Source organism: Pseudorca crassidens, chromosome 12 (genome assembly GCF_039906515.1).
Source record: "Pseudorca crassidens isolate mPseCra1 chromosome 12, mPseCra1.hap1, whole genome shotgun sequence".
In the NCBI taxonomy this organism is placed as follows: Eukaryota; Metazoa; Chordata; class Mammalia; order Artiodactyla; family Delphinidae; genus Pseudorca; species Pseudorca crassidens.
The window spans coordinates 62555985-62580461 of record NC_090307.1 but is presented as its reverse complement, the minus strand read 5'-3'; the positions used below and the strand labels follow the sequence as shown (position 1 = coordinate 62580461).

At 45.0% G+C, this 24477-nt stretch overlaps 1 protein-coding gene across 2 annotated transcripts in view; it reads right to left on the bottom strand.

Annotated features, from left to right (window-relative positions):
* The window catches only part of RAB31 (RAB31, member RAS oncogene family), a 112360-nt gene that overhangs the window by 50014 nt on the left and 37869 nt on the right, over nucleotides 1-24477 (bottom strand). For both annotated transcript variants that reach the window (XM_067699719.1, XM_067699718.1), the window contains exons 2-3: nucleotides 21522-21601; nucleotides 17205-17286 (exon numbers count right to left, since the gene is read on the bottom strand). In XM_067699719.1, coding sequence (XP_067555820.1) covers nucleotides 17205-17286; nucleotides 21522-21601 — 162 coding nt within the window. The remainder of the gene's footprint in view (nucleotides 1-17204; nucleotides 17287-21521; nucleotides 21602-24477) is intronic.

The window sequence follows — 24477 nt, the reverse complement described above, 5'->3', positions numbered from 1 at the left end:
CCGTGCGCCACAACTACTGAGCCTGAGCTCTAGAGCCCACGAGCCATAACTACTGAAGCCCGCGTGCCTAGAGCCCGTGCTCTGCAACAAGAGAAGCCACCGCAATGAGAAGCCCGCGCACCGCAATGAAGAGTAGCCCCCGCTCTCCGCGACTAGAGAAAGCCCCACGCAGCAACGAAGACCCAACACAGCCAAAAATAAATAAATAAAATAAATAAGTTTATATAAAAAAAAAAGGTACCAACTTCCAAGTATAAAATAAATAAGGCAGGGGAGGGAATCAATAGCATAGTGACTATAGTTGATAATACTGTATTGTATATTTGTAAGTTCCTAAGAGAAAAGATCTTAAAAGTTCTCATCACAAGAAAAAAGAATTGTAACTGTGCAGTGACGAATGTTACCTAGGATGTGAACTAGACTGTTTGTGGTGATCATTCACAATACATACAAACACCGAATCAGTATGTTGTAAACCTGAAACTAACATAATGTGGTATGACAATTATACATCAATTTTTTTAAAAAGTCAAGTACATAGAAGCAAAGAACAGAGTGGGGGTTAGCAGGAACTGAGGGCGCTGGGTAGGGGTGGCTGGGAACACACTGATCAAAGGGGACGAGGCTGCAGCTATGTGGGTAAGTCTAGAGATGGAATATACAGCGTGATGACTGTGGCTGATAATACCTGAACCTGGAAATTTGCCAAGAGAATAGATTTCACATGTTCTCACCACTTAAAAAGGGTAACTATGTGAAGAGAAAATATGCTAATTAGCTTGACTGCAGTAATCATTTCACTACGTATACATACATCAAATCATCGTGTTGCACACCTTAAACATATACAATTTTTATTTTTTTTAAAAAAAGAGATCTTCTTTCAAAGCTACTGTTGGTAACATATAACAAAAAGTTGAAATGTGCGTATCGTTTGACCCCAAAGTTCCACTTTTGTGATCGTCACACAAAGATCCTCAGCCCTATGTGGTAAATGGGAGAAAAAGATTCAAAACAACCCAAAGGTTCATCATAGAGAATTCATTAACGTTGTATGTATATCATGGAAATGCCACAACCATTAAAATGATGGTGAGGATTTTTATTTATAGGAAAAGATATCCTTGACATACCGTTAAATGAAAACAACAGTCTCAGAGCAGCAGACGCAGCATAATATAATTTTGGGTAAAATGCGTCTGGGTGGGTCCATGTGTATAAGCATAACATAATGTTTCTCAAAATGTTAACAGTGGGATTTCTCATCGCGTGTACCTTTTCCTCATAAGAGTCTGTACTGTATAAATTTTTATGATGATTTTTAAATGATTTTTAAATTTTCTAAAAGCAGCCATATTTCAGCCATAAAAAATAATGAAATAATGTTCAGCAACATGGAGGGATCTAGAGATTATCGTACTGAGTGAATGTAAAACAGACAAAGACAAATATCATATGATATCACTTATATGTGTAATCTAAAAGAATGATACAAATGAACTTACTTACAAAACAGAAATAGACTCACAGACATAGAAAACAAACTTATGGCTACCAAAGGGGAAAGGTGAGGGGAAGGGATAAATTAGGAGTTTGGGATTAACATATATACACTATTATATATAGAACAGACAATCAACAAGGACCTACTGTACAGCACAGGGAACTCTACTCCATATTCTGTAATAAACTATGTGGGAAAAGAATCTGAAAAAGAATGGATATATGCATATGTACAACTGAATCACTTTGCTGTACACCTGAAACTAACACAACATTGTAAATCAACTACACTCCAATATAAAATAAAAATAAAATTTAAAAACAGAAAAAGAAATAAAAATAAAAAGCAGCCCTGGTGGCGCAGTGGTTGGGAGTCCGCCTGCCGATGCAGGGGACACGGGTTCGTGCCCTGGTCCAGGAAGATCCCACATGCCATGGAGCAGCTGGGCCCGTGAGCCATGGCCGCTGAGCCTGCGCGTCCAGAGCCTGTGCTCCGCAACGGGAGGGGCCACAACAGTGAGAGGCCCGCGTACGGCAAAAAAAAAAAAAAAAAAAAAAAAGTAGCCATATTTACTGGGGAGTCGGGGGGAGGGGGTAGCAGGGAGAGAAAGTTCAGATTCTGATGTTTTTCTGGCAAACAACAAAACCATCGTTCATTTTTACTTCCCGTGCAATACTTTTCATTGAATCAACACTGGCCAAGATGAAATGATCCTATCTGGAAACTGGAAGCACACCCAAAGCCGAGGATTCCTTCTACTGCAGGATGCTAGTGTGGCCTCACCAGAGTGCGCAAAGAAGCAGGCCACCCACCCCAGCCCCACGGCCCTCGTGCAATCTCCACCTTGATGAGAAACTGCCCTGCTCCTGTGTGGCTTTCAGAAAAGGGAACGGGTTGGATGGAGCTCAGGATGGACCCAGGAGTTCCCAGCTGGAGGACCATGGCTGCTGACCAGGAGTCACTGAGGACAGAGCCTTTCCATAGGCACTGGCTGCCCAGCTCTGTGTTTGTTGTCCTTGTCAGGCATCAAAAATCTATTTTTAGTCCATCCTTTGGCAACCCACTCCAGATGCAGAAACCAAAATCAGAATTCCTGCCGTAAAGGAGAAAAAAGCCATGTATTTTTAAAAACATTCCTGCTTTGCTAATGGAAAGGAATACATAGAAAGTGTCCTTTTAGCCCAATTATATAAAATGTCTATTTTTCCAAAATAGCCTCCGTCTAAGAATAGTCCACTTACACACTCGAAGCAGGAGAGTCAGTACAAAATGTATACACAAAGAGGAGCCAATCGTGGATTTTCTAAGACAGAATTCGTTTTCAGCTGTAACACCGTGAAGTAAATCTGAAACGGTCACTACTGTGCAGGTCGCGTGAACTATTTACCAGAGCTTTGTATATAATGCATTACTTGCTCTTTCCTTCCTCCAAATGGAATCATTTTGAAATAACTCTGTAGATGAAGCCACTTAAACTTTATTACCAGGGACCTGGGGGTTTTAATGAGTTAAAGTTCGTGTCTCAGTTCCAAAACCCAGTAATGCGTTGGCCAAAGGATAATGTTTGTGGAGGACAAAAAGATAAATCATGTCTGGCCTACAATGTGTATACTTTTCCCCTACAAATATAAAACAAAAGCCACAAGCAGCCTCAACACTCAATATGACATCATTCCATTTCCGTGGGGTTGGAATTAAGACTGGTGAAACACTCTCATAAAAGATTCTTCTAGAAACAAAGTTCTCAATCACAGGAGGTTGATAAAACTTTTTTAAAAATCTCACCTTGAAAGGTTATTTGAAAATCAACACAATAGGTGCCAGTTCAAAATCCCTTCTTCCCACAAAAAAAAAAAAAAAAAAAAAAAATCCCTTCTTCCCTAACTATCCAACGAAATATCAAGAATGCCAGATTAAAGTGTTCAGATCATTCTCAGGGGACATTTGTTTAGAAGAAGCACAGGCATTGTTAACAGTCAATCTGTCCCTCAAAAGAAGAGGCCGTTTGGGCTTCCCTGGTGGCGCAGTGGTTGAGAGTCCACCTGCCGACGCAGGGGACGCGGGTTTGTGCCCCGGTCCGGGAAGATCCCACATGCCACGGAGCGGCTGGGCCCATGAGCCATGGCCGCTGAGCCTGTGCGTCCGGAGCCTGTGCTCCGCAACGGGAGAGGCCACAGCGGTGAGAGGCCCGTGTACTGCAAAAAAAAAAAAAAAAAAGAAGAGGCTGTTTATGTTCATGTGTGTGACTGTTTGTTTGTAATTGCTGGATGTCTACAGGGTAAGGGCAAGGGAATGGCCTTCTCTGAGCTTCTAAGACCCTCAGCTTTCACAGGTGCAAAGTGCTGCTCCCACTTCCAGCAACGGGCAAAATGATAAGTGGGCATGACCTTTCTGGAAAGCATCTGGACAATGTATTTAGAAAGTCTTACCTAAATGTCCATCGAGAGAGGAGTGGATAAAGAAGATGTGGTACATATATACAATGGAATATTACTCAGCCATAAAGAAGAATAAAATAATGCCATTTGTAGCAACATAGATGGACCTAGAGATCATCATACGAAGTGAAGAAAGTCAGACAAAGACAAATATCATATGATATCACTCATATATGTAATCTAATTTTTAGAAATGATACAAATGAACTTATTTACTAAACAGAAACAGACAGACAGAGAAAACAAACTTATGGTTACCAAAGGGGAAATGTTGCGGGGGAAGGATAAATCAGGAGCTTGGGATGAACACATGCACGCTACCATGTATAAGATAGATAACCAACAAGGACCTACTGTATAGCACAGGCAACTCTACCCAATATTCTGTGATAACCTACATGAGAAAAGAATCTAAAAAAGATTGAAAATATGTATATGTACAGCTGAATCACTTTGTTGTACACTTGAAACTAACATAACATTGTAAATCAACTATACTCCAATAAAATTAAAATTTTTTTAAAAGTCTTGAAACATTCATATGCTCTGACTCAACAATTCCACTTCTGAAGGGGATGATCAGAGGTGGCCTCAAAGAAACCAGAATTCATTCTAGAATCATCAGTAATGCTGAAAACTTGTAATCAACCTCCATGTCTAACCATCGGGGACTGGAAACATAACTTTGGCTTAGCCGTATGATGGAATACTGGGCAGGAATTACACTCAAGTTTCTGAAAAATTTGAAATGGCACGTGAGGCAAGATGGCTTAGTATTTCCCAAAGAAGTGTTTTCTGCAGAACCCTGTGCCCCTGAAGTACTTTTTGGGAAAAAGGTTTCTTGGTCATGCAAGTTTGAGAAACTCTACATATTACAACGTTCCCCTGGAAGGTTACGGAGTTTTATTAGTACATGAAAGGCTCTGAAAATTTCTGTAGTAAAGGAACCTATTTATTTTGCTTTTAACTCAGAATTTTTAATTTACTTTTTACCTTTTTTCAAGTAATATTTATTAACATCTAGGGACCTAGTGAGTGTCCTGAGGACCCACCTTAGGGACACAGGATGAAGACCCAAGACAGGGTGTTGACCTGCGCCTGGCTCTGTACCGGTTTGGGGGTGGCGGTGGCGGGGCGTGGGTGGTGACAGCTCAGGCTTTCCCAGCTCTGTGAGGACACTCACGGTTTAAGGTGAGACAGGCTCTGCATGGAACCTCCTTTCCCTGCCCTGCTCTTGCCGTACCTGCAAAACAAAGCTCCCTTCTTCCCATCCCACAGCATCCTTTGTGTGCGCGCGCGCACACACACACACACACACACACACACACACTCAGCACACAGGCAGAAAGTGTTACTCCAGGAAACCTAATCCTTTAGACCACCCAGGCTGCTTCAGGCAAAATTCCTTACACGCAGGTTGGTGGTGGCATAAATTCCAAAGCAGCAAAATTCTGCACATCAAGGATGAGCAGTGGTGGAAAATACACGAAATTTCCAAACAAGGATAGGCCCCAGCTGGGCTCTCTCTCCCCAGATGAGTAACCCAAGCCAGAGGGCTATGGCATCGGGTCCTGGAACTTCAGGGATTGGTTTTTTTAGGATTTTCAGAGAACGCTCCGTCCCTGGTGAGATGCTTCCACGCAGCCTGGGAGCCAGTGCTGGTCTGTCTCGGGGGCCAGCGCTCGAGCAGAAATTCTCACCCTCCCCCAGAACACCAGGGCCACGCACACTCAAGGGCGGAAGCCAAAATACATCCCGAGGTCCCTCAGGATTCAAACAAAGAGGGAAGTGGTAGAGGAAAATTCCTGACATTCCGACATTCTCAGCTGGCAAAAGTTGAATGGAAAAACCACTACTGAATGTACTTTCTGTGTCATTCAAAAGAGCGTTCCTAAGTTTTACACAGACCCTCTCTCTCCACAGAAAAGCAGAGGCCTATTTAATATGCCTACTCAGATGTCCTAAAATCCGATAATACGTAAAGTTTAATAGAAAAGCCTATTAAAATGGTTATTTCTGAATAATGCCATTACAGGCAAACCATCACTTGTTTCCATATTTCTTAATTATTTTAAAAAAAATTTTTAAGAGGATACACTACTTTTGCAATGAGAGGGGATTTTTTTCCCCCTCTGCTTTCTTTTTTCTTTTAATGTGCCAGTTAATGTCAAAGGGCTTCCTCTGCATTCGGAGATGAAAGGGTTAAAGCAAAAGTCCCAGGAGGAAGCTGCGGTTTAGGGTCGCCTGACAAGGTGCGTGCAAACCTTCTGTAGCAGAAAATGATATGACCAAATCCAAATGTCTTTCCACAAAAATGGTGTCGGCGTGGGAGTAAGGGGAAGAGGATCAGTGTGTTTTAAAAGACAAGGTCGTGAGCTGGCCTATTCTGATCCCTAGAATAATGTGTAAGACAGAAGTCGAGGTTTCGAAGCGCTGTAGCAATTCACGTTTCTCCCACCCATGAAAAACCCAACCACAGGGACCCTCAGCTCTCAGTCCAGTTGGCTGGCGCGAGGGGGTGAGGAGCGGTCCTATAAGTGCAGAACCACGTGTGCCCCACTTGCCCCTAAATCATCGGAGGAAAAGCGGTGATGGGGTCACGTCTCCCTCTCTCTCCTCCAGGCTCTGCGTCCTCGGCCCTCTGAGCTTCAATGTCCCATCGTGGAGGCGAGTCCCCCGCGGAGTGGGACCACAGAGCATCACCCGGGATCGTAGGCGAGCTGGCGACCCGGCACTCACAGGGGCCGGCCACCCCGGTGCCAGCAAAGCTGGCCCCCGATGCAGCCACGGGGAACCCTGCCCCCCGCCCCGTGCATCGCCTTCCTGAGCCCAGCTCGGCCTCCCGTGACCCACCGTCCCAAAGCTTCCATCAGTGCATTTAGATGTGGCCGTGGCCTCCACGCTGGCTGCACAGCGGGGGTGGGGGATGCTCTCTTTTACTGCTGGGTTGTGATATTTGTTTACATACACTGTCGAATCTATTTTTAACTTTTTATCGTGGAAATTTTCAAACACACACACAAGAAGGGAGCAGAGTATAAAGCACGTCGGTGCTCTTATCCCCCAGACTCAGCACCCCTGACCCGTGGCCCCTAATATCCGCCCCCCCTTACCGCCCAGCCCACCCCCACCACTGGAGTCCAATGCAGCAAATGCTTGACATCATATCATGTTAACTGTAAAGCAGAAGGATTTTTCTTCAAATATAAGTCAAGTTGTGTCACCTTCCTGTTCAACATCTGTCTAACTTAGCATAAAATCCACCCCCTGGACTGTGGTGTCTAAGGCCCTCATCGCTGGGGCACCAGGCCTGAACCTGCAGCCACAAGGAGTCCCAGGTTTTTCCCCCAGCGGGACCCTCCTCCACCCACACCCACATGGCTCGCCCCCTCCTTCATTCACACATTTCTCAGCTGCCACCTCCTCCGAGAACCTTCGGTGACCCCCTATCTGGGCAGCAGCAGGAACTCAACAAACATTCAGAGACAGACCCCCCAGGATGAGCCAATAACCCTGTGCAGGCAGGCTAGACAGGGGGATGGGGTGGGGGTGGGGTGTTCCCATTTTACAGATGAGAAAGCTGAGGCTCCGGATGATTACGTAAATTGCCCACAGACACACTGCTCTTAAAAGACCTTGAACACAGGTCTTCTGACCCCAAATTCCACGCTTTTTCCACTCATCAGCTGATTCTCTGAAATGAAGCATTGCTTACAGAGATGAAGATACGGGTTGGCACTAACTTTATTCATTCATCAGCTATCACCTGGACAGCTGACACGTGACAGGGACCGTTCTAAGCCATGGAGACTCAGGGTTGGTAGGTAGGATAACAGCCCCCAAAGGTTTCCACCTAATCCCTGGACCTGTGGTGATGTTACGGTGCACAGCGACGGGCATTGGGTTCCTGGCCAGCTGATCCTGGGATGGACAATTACCCTGGGTTACCAGGTGAGCCCAGTGTCATCACAAGGGTCCTCTCACATGGAAGAGGGAGGCAGGAGAGTCAGAGAAACTTGAAGATGCTCTGCTGCTGGCTTTGAAGATGGACGAAGAAGCCACAAACCAAAGACTGTGGGCAGACTCTGTAAAAGGCCAGGAAACGGATTCTCCCCAGAGCCTCCGCGAAGGAACCTGCCCAGACCTATGAGAGCGTGAGCCTGGGTTGTTTGAAGCCACAGGAAACAGAGAAGGTGAAGAAGACAGACAAATCCCTGTCCTCCAAAGTGCACATTTTCCTTGGAGTGGAGGGTGGAAGCGCCGCCTTCAGAGGGGCTGTTCTGGAGATAAAGGCACACAGGGTGAGGTCCCTCTCAGAGGACACTCCTCTGTCCCCGTGTAGACACGACCTGCTCTCTGCCCCAGGTTGCTTGAGAGTCACAGAGGGAAACTGGACTCAACCCAAGCGGCATAGACCATGCCTCACAATTAGAAGTCACTTAGGGTGTCACGTCCCAGACTAGATACACACGGTAAAAGTCCAACTATCGAAGCATCTTCACCTAGAGGAATCACATCCGTCCACAGGACAGGGAGATGCCCTCTGGGGAACAAAGGAAGATAGTGGGGTCTGTCATGATGGGGAGGATGCAGAGGGCAAGGGGCTGGGTGCCTTTCAGACCAGCTCAGGGCTGAGACTCCCGCACCCCACTCCTGGATCCCCACTCCCCATCCCCTTCCCCACTTCCAGTGTCCCATCCCACTGGCCGAGGGCAGAGACGTTTACAGTGTTTCCCGAAGGATTTATTATTTTAGTACATGGACGTGTCCTTCCTCTTGCTCTCCTGTCAGCAGCATCTCTGACACACAGGAGGGCAATTCTGCACCTAAAGTCCTATTTTCCTAAATGACACCAACACCCACACACTGAACAACTCTGGGGACCAGGTCTATGAGCAACTAGCTCTGTCCCCTCTCCCACACCACTGTCAGGCTCTTTTCCTGTAGTTTCTGCCGCCAGATAACTGCCCCTCTTGGGCTGTACCACTTTTAACTAAAGGAGACTCCTGGGGCTTCTTCTAAGAGGAGCCGCTAAAAAAGAACGAAATAATGTCATGTGCAGCAACGTGGATGGACCTAGCGACTGTCATAGAGAGTGAAGTAAGTCAAAGGCAGGGATCACATGATAGTCCTTATATGTGGAAACTCAAAAAAATGGTACAAACCATCTTATTTACAAAACATAAATAGAGTCACAGATGTAGAAAACAAACTTATGGTTACCAGGGAGGGAAAGGGGAGGGGAGGGACAAATTGGAAGATTGGGATTGACATATAAACACTACCATATATAAAACAGATAACTAATGAGAACCGACTGTATAGCACAGGGAACTCTACTCAATGCTTTGTAATGGCCTATATGGGAAAAGAATCTAAAAAAGAGTGGATATATGTATATGTATAACAGATTCACTTTGCAGTACAATAGAAACTAACACAACATTTTAAATCAACTCTACTCCAATAAAAATTTAAAAAAATAAAAATAAATAAATAAGTAAGAGGAGCTGCTGTGACCCGGCCCCGTCGACAGCTGTTGATCTCATATTAATAGCACACAGCACATCTGCAGGTTTCTAAGCTGTCTTCTTCCCACAAAACCTTCATCCAGTTTTCCTTTCTGGGAGCGTTCTTGGTGGGTGATGGAGCGAGGGGGTAGTTCCCTTATTCGGACCTCGATTCACACTGTGACAGCACTGTTCTCTGGGGGAGGGGGGTGCATGTACTCTATCTCCTCCCACTGAAGGGAGACCCCCATGGAAGTTTGCGAGGAGGCGCCCCAGGGTGGAGCGCCCCCAGCAGTGCTCCAAGTGTGTGCTCCGCGCTGGGAGCTGGGCCTCTCTTTCCAGGGGCTGCAAGGCGAGAGGGGGAGAAAACAAAGAGCAGCTCATTTGGAGCCTGTAAGAGGCCTCTTTCTTCAAGGATTCCTGAAGGTCAAAATTTCCTCTGACTGTAGCTGCAGCCTATGAATAGTGAACCACTTTCCTGACCATGGACTCCAGGGCCCTGAGAAAGAAGGAACGAGAGCAGACAGGTTTCTTTTGATGTTTGTAAACGAGCCTGAACTTGACCTCAGATACTTGCTGTCTTCAGTTCTCTTTTCCTTCTCAAGGACCCATTCAGACCCAGCAGTGAGGCCACGGCATTCTCAGCTGCATCCCAGCACCCGACCTCCAACCACCTAAGTTTCCAAATGATGGGAGACTGGTAGGTGCTGGCGGAATTCAGCCGCAGTAGGGGAACAAGCAGTACCGCTAACCAGCCCGGGCACCCAAGTCTTCACAACTGCACCCATGAAGCCGTCAGCTCCTGGGGCCTCAGTGGCTTTTCCTTCTTCAGGCACCCGGGGCTCAAGGAAAACCCCCGACAGAAGGAGCAGGTAAAGATTAAACAAACCCGGGTGGTGCCAATATAGCTCTTTAGTATATCTTTTCTGGAATCTTTTAAATCTCTCACAATTGGGGGAAAAAAAAGAGTCTGTGCGCTTACTAGGAAAGTGACCATAAGCCTTTTGAATCAATGGGTTTCAGAATATGATCGCATTATCATTAGCAGTATGTATTAAGTCATAAAGTCTGGTCTTGGGTTAGATAATATTGCTGAAATAAAACTAAATCAGCTGCAAATACTACTACTTTGACGACTGATTCCTTCTTTTAAAAAAATATATTTAGTCAAACACCATAAATTTCAAGTCTAATAATGGTTTGGTACATTGTAAGTGATAACCTCACAAATATGACCTTGTTCATGGTACTACATGAACTTACTACAGGGACCACATTTAAACATTTAAAAGGTTTAATACTTTATTCAACATTTTTTCTTTAGGTGCTACTGTGAGGTCAAGACTGCACTTCCAAATCACGAGTAATCTCCAAAAAGATGAAAGGCAGCGTGAAACTCACTTATCACTTATAATTTAAAGGCTTAAGGAGTAGGCAACCTCAAACTCACTATGGATTCAATACAATCCCTATCAAAATCCTAACTGGAGTTTTTTTGATAAACATTTACAAGCTGATCCTACAATTCATGTGGAAATGCAAGGGACCCAGCAGAGCCAAAAGAACCTTGAAAAAGAAATACAAAGTTGGAGGACTCATACTTCCCAATTTCAAAGCTTACTACAAAGCGACAGGAAAATTTTAGATCAAAGGAATAGGACCGAGAGTCAGGAATTAAACCCTCACACGTGTGGCCAACTGATCTTCAACAGAGGTGCCAAGACAACTAACTGGGCAAAGAATAGTCTTCTCAATTGTGTGTATGATACTGACATACAAAGAATGAAGCTGAATTCCTTTCTTACCAAGATACACAAAAAGTAACAACAAATGATCAGGGAGCTAAATGTAAGAACTAAGACTATAAAACTCTCAGACGAACATACAGGAGTAAATCCAGTGACCCTGAGTTAGGCAAAGACAAGTGTTGGCGAAAATGTGGAGAGATGGGCACCTCATGCATTGCTGGTAGGAATATAAAATGGTGCAACCACTTTGGAAAACAGCTTGGCCGCTCCTCAGAATGCTAAACTTACGAGTCACGACCAATTTCACCCCTAGATACATACCCAAGAGATTTTTAAAAATGCATCTGCACAAAACCCTGTACAAGAATGTTCACAGCATTATTTATTCATAAAAGCCAAAAAGTGTAAACAACCCAACCGTCCATCGACTGATGGATGGACAAACAAAACGTAGTAATCCATACGATGGAACATAAACAGCCGTAAGGAGGAAGTACTGACCCAGCTACAACACGGATGAACCTTGATGACATTATGCTCAGTGAAAGAAGACAGAAAACCCACAGACTGCATGAGTCCATTTATATGAAATGTCCAGCTTAGGAAAACCTAGAGACTGAAATTAGCCGAGGGCTGGGGGATTTGAGGGGAGGCTATTTTTTAGTCTGTATGTGTGTTCTTCAATTTCATCCTTAAAAAGCATAAAACAATGAGCTTGATTTCAGAAGCCAGTCTATCCAACTTCAGATGTTTGCAGAGGACTGGAGAGTTTTTATGCTAATAACGGAATCATCAACTCGCCTTTGTGGAGTCTGTGACTGTGGTTCAATTGAAACCAAAATTACACAAATGCAACCGTTACGGCTCAGGCAGCCTACTAGGAAAGACAGACAGCTGTAACACTGACTCTAACCAAATGAAACAAAAGAATAAGATGAGGGCTTCCCTGGTGGCGCAGTGCTTAAGAATCCGCCTGCCAAAGCAGGGGACACGGGTTCGAGCTCTGGTCCGGGAAGATCCCACATGCCATGGAGGAACTAAGCCCGTGCGCCACAACTACTGAGCCTGCGCACTTAAGAGCCCGCGAGCCACAACTACTGAAGCCCGTGTGCCCCAACTACTGAAGCCTGCACACCTAGAGCCCGTGCTCCGCAACAAGAGAAGCCACCACAATAAGCCTGCGCACCGCAACAAAGAGTAGCCCCCGCTCGCCGCAACTAGAGAAAGCCCACGTGCAGCAACAAAGACCCAACACAGCCAAAAATAAATTAATTAAATTAATTAATTAATTTTTAAAAAAAGAATAAGATGATGCTAATATTTTTCCAGGTTAGATTCTTAAAATAATGCTGCTCTGATGGATCAGACCAAGAGAAGGAAGCCTGACATTTTCCCAAGATACTGACATTTTCAATGGCGTTTTTCTATAGATTGTGATTGTGTTTTAAAGCAGGCACAGAAGGATCTAGAAGCACACATGTAGAAAGTGAAGGTTGCATCTCACATTGTGATATTTAATAGCAATGAGGATATGCTGGTCCCCAGTTTAAGTGAAAAAACAAAGGAGGAAATCAAAGGACACTCGGAGGGAAGGGATGACGTGTTGATACCGTGGGACAGAAGTCTCATCTCCCCTCACAAATTCTGACGATGGGACGACAGACCTGGGCAGATAAGTTCTTTTCTCTTCCCGGGGTTCTCCCTGAGCTGCAGCTCCTGAGTGCATCCTTCTAGGGGCTTTGCTCACCTACCGCTGGTCCTCTTCACAGATCAGCATGGAGCGGAAACCAGCACCCATGCGAACAGGGCAGGGTGGAAACCCCAAAAGCCCCCACCGAGCTCCAACACGGGCACTCTTCCCTCGCAACACCCCTCTGGGGAGCAGGAAAGTAAATGCACAAATCTCGAAAATGGTAAGCTGTTAACAAATTGGATTCAACAATCAATTGGAAATGGTTACATTTCTTTTAAACCATTTTTCTTACAGAGGCACTCGGTGGATTACCATTTGCCATTGAAAGAACTAGAGGATGCCCATCATATATGGCTGAACTAAAAGCAAAATTAAGACAATATATTAAGAAAGAATGCACTCTTACACCCAGACAAAACCCTAGTTTGAAAAGATACATGCACCCCTATGTTCATAGCAGCACTATTCACAATAGCCAAGACATGGAAACAACCTAAATGTCCATCAACAGAGGAATGGATAAAGAAGATGTGGTACATATGTACAATGGAACATTACTCAGCCACAAAAAAGAATGAAATAATGCCATTTGCAGCAACATGGATGGACCTAGAGATTATCATACTAAATCAAGTCAGAAAGAGAAAGCCGAATACCATATGATATCACTTATATGTGGAATCTAAAGTACGACACAAATGAACATATCTATGAAACAGAAACACTCACAGACAGAGAACAGACTTGTGGTTGCCAATGCGGGGTGCGCAGGGAAGGACTGGGAGTTTGGGATTAGCAGAGGCAAACTATTATATAAGGATGGATAACAAGGTCCTACTGTACAGCACAGGGAACTATATTCAATATCCTGTGATATAAACTGTAATGGAAAAGAATATATATATGTATAAGTGGGTCACTTTGCTATACAGCAGAAATCAACACAACACTGTAAATCAACTATACTTCAATACAATTTAAAACAAAAAAAGAATGAATACACTCTTATACAAGGACAGGAGAACCGGGATCCCTTTACATCTTCAGTGCCCAGAGGGAAAAACAAACTTTCAAGAGTACGATTCTGTGCCACACGTATAATGCAGGATTAGTACCGGCAGTAAGTGGCGCATCGACGGAAGTGCCGTGTGTGCCAGGCAGACACAGACTTGCTCTAATTTTGAGGAATTAACATATGCAAAGCACTGCACTCAGCAGTCTCCCTCCTTGAGGACACAGAAATCTGTCTTGATATTGTCAACTCATAAATCCAAAGAGATTGGATTTGTTTAGCGTTGTGAAAACTGAGAACAGCAGCAGATTTCTACAAAGATAAGGAGGAAAAATAAAACGCACTGGACTCCAACAATTAATGAGAGAACCAACAGCACTCTGCACCAGCAACAGCAAGGAATTTATTTTTAGCTCAAACACGAGGGAACGTCATTACGAGCACGATTAAGTCCCGCAACGAGCTGCCGAAACGACTGAAAGACTGCCATCCTGGAGAGACAGGGGACCGCACAGGGGGACCACAGACAAGGTCAGCCGGGAGTCACACACCAGCCCTTCGAGGGTCAGAGGGATCGGACAACCAAGAGTCTGGGTGGATACGGCTCAGTCGCTCTCCACAAACTGGATTCACCTGAAGTTACCACCCAAACCCCATCCCTCTTCCCTGAAGTATAAAGAGAATCACTAGTACGGAGGTGTGCCTTGCACTTACAAGGCTAACACTTTTCAAATTATAGGCACAGTAATATAGTCACAGGTGTCTATAACCTCTAAGAGTCAAATTTTAGAAAAGCAATTAGAAGAATTAAAAATACAGTCATATGAAAAAAATTTTATTGCTATGTTGCTTTGAGATGCTAAGTGGGCCAGACTCCAAACTAAAATAGTCACTTTAGAGCCAAATTTCATCAAAAGCAATCGACCCCTTGAATATTTTATTGGAATAAGTAAGTAAATGTCAAATGTCCTGTTTAGATTATACAGAAATCTCCCTTTAAGGACACTATTATCAAGGGAAAACAGCAGATTATAAAGACTTATGATCCCATTGATATGAAATTATCAGCACACACAGTGAGCTATCTGAAGGATGGTCACCTAATGTCAACAGTGGAAATACCTGGGGGTTGGGATTTTGGATAATTTCACTTTCAACTGTATGGTTTTATATGATTTTTCTATCATAACAGAACTATAAAGCACAGGACCCAGACTGCTGGATTCAAATTTCAGCTTTACACCTTACTAGCTGTGTGATCTTGAGAAAGTTACTTAACCTCTCTGTGCCTGGGTGACCTCCCCTGTAAATGGAGATAAAGACAGTCCCCAGCTCAGAGTGCACTCAGCACAGGGCTGGAGCACAACAAGCCTTCAGGACACGGCAGCCGGCGGTAGAAGCCGCAGTGCTGCCAGATCTATGTAAAATTGACTTATTACACTCAATAAAAGCAGCTGCAAAAGCAACTATTTCATGGGCAAAAGTAAAAAGGGGAGCAAGAAAATCTCACTGCTTAAGTTTAAACAACAACCCCTTAAACTCCCAAAACAAAAAACTAGCAGATTTACTACAGAGAACACACAAGTACATGCAGAAGAGGTCCCTAAGAAGACATTTCCCCTGGAATCCATCCCCCTCACTTCAGGAAACAGAGAGAAAAAGGGGCCCCAGGCAGCAGCTTCATACGTGCATATCTGCACTCTCAATTCCACAGAGAAACAGAAGACATTCTAATGAGGTTAGCATTTGTAGGACAGAAGATTCGTCCCAATTAAAGAAAAGAAAATCTCTGAAATGCCTTAATCTACAAACGCTGGAACGTTCATTTTAAGAGTGGATTTATAGAAAATGAAAATTATATAAAAACACACTTGATTTGTTAGGAGCTGATGATGAAAAATGATGGGTTATCCTGAACACTGGATTCTCTTTCTTTGAGAGGGAGACGGTCCACAGAATCGATAAGTGAATTCAGTGGTGTATTAGAGGCTGGTAAGGGCTATGGAGAAAAATGGGGTGGGGAGGGCAGGCAGGAAGTGCTGACATTCTAGGCAGGGTGGGCAGAGAAGGTGACGTCTGAGCTGGGACCAGATCAGGGGAAGTTCAACCTGTCACTCCACGATCACAAGCTCTGGTGAAAGTTTTGATCAGGCCGAAAGCTCTCATTGAAGACGAAGTATCGGTTACCGCTGTGTTCACTTCTCCTGGCCACCCCTCTCAACTTTGATAACATACGCTCTACTTACTACACACATTCTCTGTTCTAGACAGTCTGCTGGTGTTTGTTATTTCACTTCTTAAAATCTAAAGATGTGAGGTTCTTGAGTAATCTTCTCCATAAATATCTTCAGCAAAGAAAAAGAATCAGGAATAAGAAAGCAGTCATCTGCTGTTTCTGGTAGCCCAATGTCCATTGCCCTGTTTCCGAGCAAGAGAACCCAGACTTTCTTCAGGGAACAAAGCGCGTCGGCTCCCAGCCAGCAGGGTTCAGGCGCAGCTGAACGCAGCCCTCACCTCCAGGGGTAAGTGTACTGCCTGGCCCCACCAGTAGGGGCGCCACAGCCCCCGAGCACATGACCAGGTGGAGAAGGACCCCAGGGGCAGGTCTGGGAAGAGGTGCCTGCTTCCTGGGGTTGCTGATGAGGCCTCCTTGCCACCCTCGTGGAAGGGAAGCTGGTGGGTCAGCCTAAAAATGAAGTCAATTTAAAGGTAAGCAAGCCAAGGACTTCCCTGGTGGCGCAGTAGTTAAGAATCCGCCTGCCAATGCAGGGGACACGGGTTCGAGCCCTGCTCTGGGAAGATCCCACGTGCCGCGGAGCAAGGAAGCCTGTTCGCCACAACTACTGAAGCCCGCGCACCTAGAGCCCGTGCTCTGCAGCAAGAGAAGCCACTGCAACGAGAAGCCCTCGCACAGCAATGAAGAGTAGCCCCTGCTCGCCACTAGAGAAAGCCCGCACGCAACAATGAAGACCCAGTGCAGCCAAAAATATAAATAAATAAAATAAATAAAAAATGAAAAATAAATAAAATAGAGGTAAGCAAGCCAAGAAAACCAAATAAGAGACGGACGCCCTGGACAGCACGTTGGCAGGAATGGAACTCAGCCTCACCCTAAGATGATGTTGCCCCCTTCTTTTTCTCATAGCTGAAGAGTACATTTCCTTTTTTGCTTAAATTATGTCAAGCTGGGTTTCTATCACTAGCAACCAGCAGTCTTGCCAAATACAAAGAAACCATTGGTCACTGGCATTTTTCTCCCCGGGATTTTCCCTAGAAAGCCAGCAGCAGCACGTTCTTACCCGTTCCTGACCGGCAGTGTCCCAGATGAGGAACTTATGAAGTTCATTTCCACAAGGCACTGTTTTGGTCATAAAAGATGCCCTGAAAAAGAAAACCGACATCTCCACGTTACCGATCACCCCTACAACCTTCACGAAGACTCCTGTTTCCAGCAAGTGAAGGTGGAGCCTCTGCAGGACTCCAGAAGCTCTCCTCTCAGGGGTCACGGAGAGGAAAGAAGGGCTGTGGAGTCCTGTCACCAAAAAAAATATTCTGCATTTTCTCTTAGTACAAGGGGGGGTTTAGCGGGGGAGAAGGCAAAGAATGCATTCAAAACATTGTTTCCAAAACATTTATCTTCAATTGTTCTAAGATATTATGCCTGAAATCAGGAAAGAAAATAAAACCTTAGATTTTAAAAACATATTATCACCACAGTGAAGAGTGAAAAAGCAGCTGGTATTCGGGCATTTGACAGTGTGGGCCCTGCAGAGGTGCAAACAGTGGCGCATACTCCCTGCTCTATGAATCCAGCACTGGTAGCAATGATTAGAATACTGTATCTCATTCCCATCCTGCTTGCCTAAGCACAGGGATAAAGATGGGTAGCTTAACAAACATTTGTTTCCTCCAAGAAAAAGGAAGGATTTGAAATTCTCAGTAGATAATGAAACACTTGCTATTTTCTTTTTTGCATAGTTCCTCTTAAAGCTTTTTCTTTGTGCTCAGGAAAAATGTAAAAATCCTTGTACTGGATAAAGCTTCCCATTCATTAAAAAATAGCAAGTCTCTCCAGTCCTGTGACAGCCAGACATGAGGAGCCTCCTGATGTGATGGGATTAGTACACGCATCACCTGGGCAGCATGCCGGGCAAAAACGTTTAATCTGAATTTAATCATGAGGAAGCGATCGGGCAAATCTGGAATGGGGAGCGTTCTACCAGACAACGGCCTAAATGCTAGGAATAAGTCAGTGTCATGAAAAGCAAACAAAACAAAAGGCAGGGGAGTTGTTCTAGATTAAGAGAAAGAGACAAAACAACCAAATGCACTGTATGGACCGAGACTGGACCCTGGAGACCCTGGGTTAGGAGGAAAAGCGCTTCAAAAGACATTTTGAGGACAACTGGAGAAATCTAAATTTAGACTATATGTCAGATATTATCATTGAATCGAACTAACTTTCTAGGTACAATAATGGTGTCCTCCTCATGTTCTCCTTAGGAGATGCACACCGGAGTCTGCAGGGGAAACATGTCAGGGCGTCTCTCACTTTCATGGACCCCGCAGGCCCTCCTGGTCCAGTGCAGGGTCCAGCCCTGCGACCAACCACTCAGCACTCAGCCCAGTAATATTTCCTCAATTTCTACTCCTTTCCCCCAAGACTAAGAGGCAAACTACAGAAGTCCCAGGGAGAAAGGTATTCGGCCCTGCAATTCCCATACTGTTCCCACAACATACACACACACCAAGGTTAATAGTTGTAATTATCAACATACAATTGTACTAAGTGGAAATTCTAAGTATTTTTCTAAGTGATATGACCTAATACGATCAATATCGCATCTGCCCCATGACATTTCATTTCTTTAAGAGTTCTTAAACTATACATCCCAGATTACCGGTCAGAGCAAATATATTCCAAAAATAAAAATATCTTTACTACTTTTCTCATTATAAAAGCAATATAAGTATTTCACAAAAAAGAAATTCAAAAAATGAAAATAAAGCAGGAAAGTAAAATCAACTGTAATTTCACTACCTAGCCACGATCACTGCTAATAAGTTGGTATACGTCCTTCCAAATGATCTTTACACAACTTTTACCCCCAAACTGATGATACATAAATTTTGTTTTTCCTCCACTTTACATATTATGGACGTCTTTCAATTTCTATGAATATAGATCAACATCATTATCTAAAGGGACTGCATATTACACACCATGTTATGGATGTAAGTTCATCTTCATCACCTATTTTTCACTATTATGACAATAGTTACATGAATATCGTTGTACCTAAACCTTTGTGTCCTTGTACACTATTCTTTGGACTTAATTCTTAGAAGCATATATTCTCCACGTTGCTACGTTCACCAAACGGTGGGTTGTACCAACCTATATGCCCACCGCAGTGTATGAGATGACCTTTTCCCCAACCAAGAATCTTTCAAATCTTTCAGGATGACACATAGAAAATGGTATCTCATTCCTGTTTTTGTTATAGTTATCCTAAGTCTGGACATCATTTTAGTGTTCACTGTTCACTTGTTTTGCTTTTGTGAATCTTTAGTTCGTGACCTTTTCCCACTTTTCAGTTGGGATGTTCATCCCTTTCTTATGTACTTTTTGAGTATTTTACACCAGCTTTTTGTAACAGTATATTTTAAAAAATATTCTTCCAGTTAAATCTTTGCCCTTTTACTTGGCTTATGGATTTTTTCCAAAAACGCTTTTTTAAATTTTATGTGGACAGCTACATCAATATTTTGTCTTGGTACTTATTTTTGTTTTTGTTTCTACTTTGATGTAAGCAGACTTTCATTCATTTTTCAATATATTCTAGGCAATGGGATAAATAATACAGCAACTCTGCCTGTAACAAGTTCTCAGGCTTAGAAAACTAAGTCTGTGCCTTTAAAATCTTAGACTTTACTAACTGGGAAAAAAAAAAAAAATCCAGGCCAACCCCTTCACTTTACAGATAAGAGGGGGGTAAATCTGAGACCTGAGAGACGGCCTTGACCCTGGTCAAAGAAGAATCTGATGACACAGTCAGAAGACAACGCAGAGGCCCCGCCGCCAGCCTGTGGAACGGGGGCTCACAAAGTCCCTCAGTTTGCTCCCCTGTGAAACAGGTCCCAAATCTATTCTGCATGATCTACGGGCTGTTGTAGGGTCAAATGAGGAAATGATAGCTGTGAAATCCCCACCTTGGTACACAGTAAGCCCGTGAGGAACAGCTCTAGTCACAGTAGTAATGAGTATCATATATATATGTACGTATATACCTGTATGTGCAGACACACTACACACACACGCGCGTACATGCACACACGCACACACCCCTCTCTGTCCCTGATTTCCTGCCACTAGGAGAAAGACTATATCACTATTTGAAATGAAGACTGACAACCATTGGTCTTTTGGTTGTTTGGGGTTTTTTTTCAGCCTCCTTGCTAGCTTACGACTTCAGACTCTCAGGCATCTTCTCCTCCCTCTAGTTGCCTTCTCGAGCGATGGGTGTGAGCAATGCTGAACTGACTTCGTTCCCTGCGGGAAGCAAAGTCTGGCAGAGAAGCTAACACAATTTCCTTGTAAAGGTCGAAATAGAAAGGGAGGTGCACACACACGTCTGTTCAGGACGCCGACAATCTGCCTGAACAGCAGCCAGAGTTTCTTATGAGTCACAGGACGATAAGGATGAACTTTCGCTGCTGAAACGCTGCCCTTTCACAGCCTTCGGTCTTTCCCCAGCACAGCGATCACAGTGGGAGGGAGGTGGACTCCCAGAGGACTCACTTGTTGTGAGTCAGAAGTTTGCTGTGTGCCTGCCTCGAATTTTCTCCACTTACGGCTGATGGAGACCATCGCCCTGTCCTCATCAATCCTACCCAGTTCCCCAAATTTATACACTCATTGTTTCTCTGCTGAGGAAGACCAAACCTTGCTCTCTGCAGAGAGCATGTTGTCTTCAGGGAGAAAACTAAGCCAGGCCAAGTTCTACGACAGTGAAATATCAGGCACCTGCCAAACCGCACAGCAAAAGCACGTCTGGCAAAGGTGTCCGTAGGAAAGGGGAAAATGGAACAGGAAAACGCTCCTATGTTCCAAGGTCGGGGTCTGGGGTGAGCAATCCTCCCCTCGCCTCCCAAGCATTAGAAAGGAGATGCTGACATTGGATTAAGCCAGGAAAGGAAAATCAATCTGCCCACAGGCTGTGCAGACAGCTCTGCTGTGAGTGGATGCGCTCCCGGTTTCCGTGCAGGCGAAGTCAAAGCAGAACCCAAAGCAGAACCCTCAGGGATTTGCCCCAAGTCTCGACTTCCATCTGGAAATAAAGCCAGCGTGATTTGCAGAATAACGCTCTTGGAGATCAAGGAAATGGCCTTAGGCTGCAGTGTGAGGAGGCTGGTTGGGGGGATGGAGGGGATTGACAGGGACAGTAAGACCAGACACACTGCCTAAAAGTCCCTGAATTTCTGTCCAAGTCTTTACAGTTGGGATTGGTTGTCACTGGCTGGGATGAAACCACTTGAAAGCTCAGACACAGAATGACCTCTCTGGGTGCTTAGAAAGGAGGAAAGGTGAATTAGAAGAACAGACGAGAACTCACCCAATGGTTGGGCTGATGTTGTGGTCAAAGTGATCCTGGACAAAGCGACACACAATGCTCGATTTCCCGACACCGGTGTCCTGGAAGAGGAAGAGAACACAGCCGTGAAGATGAAGGCCGCCGATTCTGACCGAGCCTAAACAGAACCCAGGACACGGGAGCTTCCTTCCAGTTGGTGGGAAGGAGGATATTTTCCTCTACTTCATACCAGCATTTTCAACAATGAAATCGTATTGCTTTCATAAAATGAGAAGAAGTATGGTAAAAATAAGTTTAAGAAACATGTCCCATCTATACACAGTAACTAACCTAGAATTGGCATGTTCACAGTACATTTATTCCCAGAAATTTGGAAAGTTTTGGAGGGGTCTAAGACATATGGCAATGCATCACATTGTTTTGCTAGAAATAGAATTGATTTTGTTCAAAACTTTAGCACTCTAAAAAGATGTAACCTATTTTTCTAGGTATCACCCTGTAAAAATGATGAATTCTAATTATTGCATTTCTAACATTTTCTCTCTAGAATCTGATGGCTGCATAAGAACCTCCAGTTTTGCTCAATTATATAAAGGTCGCATCTCAGCTCTTTCTCTGTTAAATAATTCTTTAAAGCTGATTAGGATAGGGGTCCAGTTACACACTGGAACTAAGACACATGGGTTTTTCTGCAGTCCCTTCCAAAACACTTGGTCAAATGGTTCAAGGAATACAAAACACAAATTCACAAGGTCAAAGAGATGGGAGAAGAGACAACCATCAGACCAGTGATGACAGCGAGAAGCAGTGTTGGGGGAGGGGGTATCACTGGAGCCAAAGGGCCTGCAGGGAGGAGAGCAAGTCAGTCCACGCCCACATTCCCTGAAGGTATCAAGAGCTGGAGGGCGACGCTGGAATCAGAATCAGGTGAAAAGCTGCACAAAATAACACCCTGGGCGCCCCAGGCACGTAACCAGGGGAGGGACATTACATAAGGACCCAGGAGGCTGACTCTCCAGGAACTGTGTATCAGCCACCGGCTGGCTTGGGACTCCACATGCAACTCAGGGGGCCCCGGGGCTACTGCCCTGGCCTGTGGGACCCCAGATGGAAGAGGCGAGGGTGCCCCTCTGGAGAAGAGGAAAACCCTGCAGACCCTGATATGTGGCGTCCCCCAACTACAGGCCACGTGTGCACCCACCCACAAGCCCCCGTTCAAACAGAGCTTTGGGAATGCATTTTAATCTTTTAAAAAGAAAGGCTCAGCTAAGAAATACCAGACACTTATACCCACAAAAAAAAGAGCAGGATGCAATTTTAGCAGATCATTCAGAAAGTTAAGAGGGACCCCTCAGAAATTAAAAATCCGATGGTAGAAGTGGAAATTTCAAAGGAAGAGTTACAAGGTGAAGTCGAGAGATTGCCCAGAAAGCAGGGGAAGGAGAGCAAAGCAACTGCCCCAGCTGCCAGCAGCTGTGCTTTAAGAGCGGCCGCAGGGCACGTGGAAAAGTCCTGTCGCCCTGCTCTGAGGGCATCACGTAGACTCGAGACGGATAGTGAAAGGGAAACGAGACACGTTTAGCCCAAGAAGGAAAAAACATACTGATACACTTCTCTTAAAAATATAACGTTAGGGCTTCCCCGGTGGCGCAGTGGTTGAGAGTCCGCCTGCCGATGCAGGGGACACTGGTTTGTGCCCCGGTCCAGGAAGATCCCACATGCCACGGAGCGGCTGGGCCCGTGAGCCATGGCCGCTGAGCCTGCGCGTCCGGAGCCTGTGCTCCGCAACGGGAGAGGCCCACGTACCGCAAAATAAATAAATAGCAAAATAAATAAATAAATAACGTTAAAAGCCTACAGATCAAGGAGAAAACGCTGAAACTCAGATAAAGGTGTTTTTCTCTAGACACTGAAATATGAAATGAGATTTGAAACACCACTGCCCATCTGAACTACGGGCATGCCCTTTCGTTCCTACATTCAGGGGGCCGTTCCAGCAAACCTGGGGCGAGAGGGCTGTGGGCTCAGGATCCTCATCAGAAAGTCAGTGTCCAGAAGGCGTCAGCTCCCGGTGCACGCGGCCTGCGCTGGTCCCGAGCCCCAGGGAGAGCGCACCAAGCACTGTCTCTCTGCAGTGTGGGCATCGCTGTGCGGAGCTCAGAGAGGTGAGGACAGAATGGAAACATCAGCTCCTCTGACTCCAAATCAATGCCGCTGCTATTTCTGAGCTGCACCTTCGGGAGGGATTACAGCTAATGTTCCTCACTCCCCCCAAACCACAAGGCCCTCCTTCCCATCTCAGCTGCTCTTAAAGCCCCCGTGGATGAGCACACCCTTACCATCCTGCGGTCTTCGCAGCCCCGGAGACACTGGACACGGAAGAACTGGGCTGCCACCCAGGCCGCCCTCCTTCCCAGCTGGGACGATGGCCCCTTGACAGCCTCCGCCCAGCAGCAGGGAGCTCGCCCTCTAAGGGGGGGGCTGGCTCCAGGGCTCCAGGGTGCATCCTGGGGGTCATGATTCTGCTCCGGGGGCATGTTTTGGAGTACATCCATTTGCTCTTCGCAAGGGCTCAGCTCAAAACTGGCTCCAAATCCTCCCAACAGCCCAAGGGTTCTGCGAGGCCAACCCTTAAAATCCCCTTAAAGATGAAATATTCCAAAGCCAAAATTCCAAATTATTCATCTCTATTCATCATCTTCTCTGGATAACTCAAGCTAAAATCCCCCTGGTCCTGCATAGTTAAAGCAGCCAGCCTGCTCAAATTTAGATTGAAGCTCAGTCTTCCAACAAATACACTCAGTGTTTCTTTTCTTTTTACAATGTAACTCCCAACATCTCTCTCTTATACAATTGACAGGAAGGAAATACAGGACAAAAGGATAGGCAAAGTTTTAGTTTCTCTCCGAAAGGAAAATATTCTTACAAAGCACGGCCTAAATCATCTTGCGGGCCGATGGCTTTGTGATGACCTGGG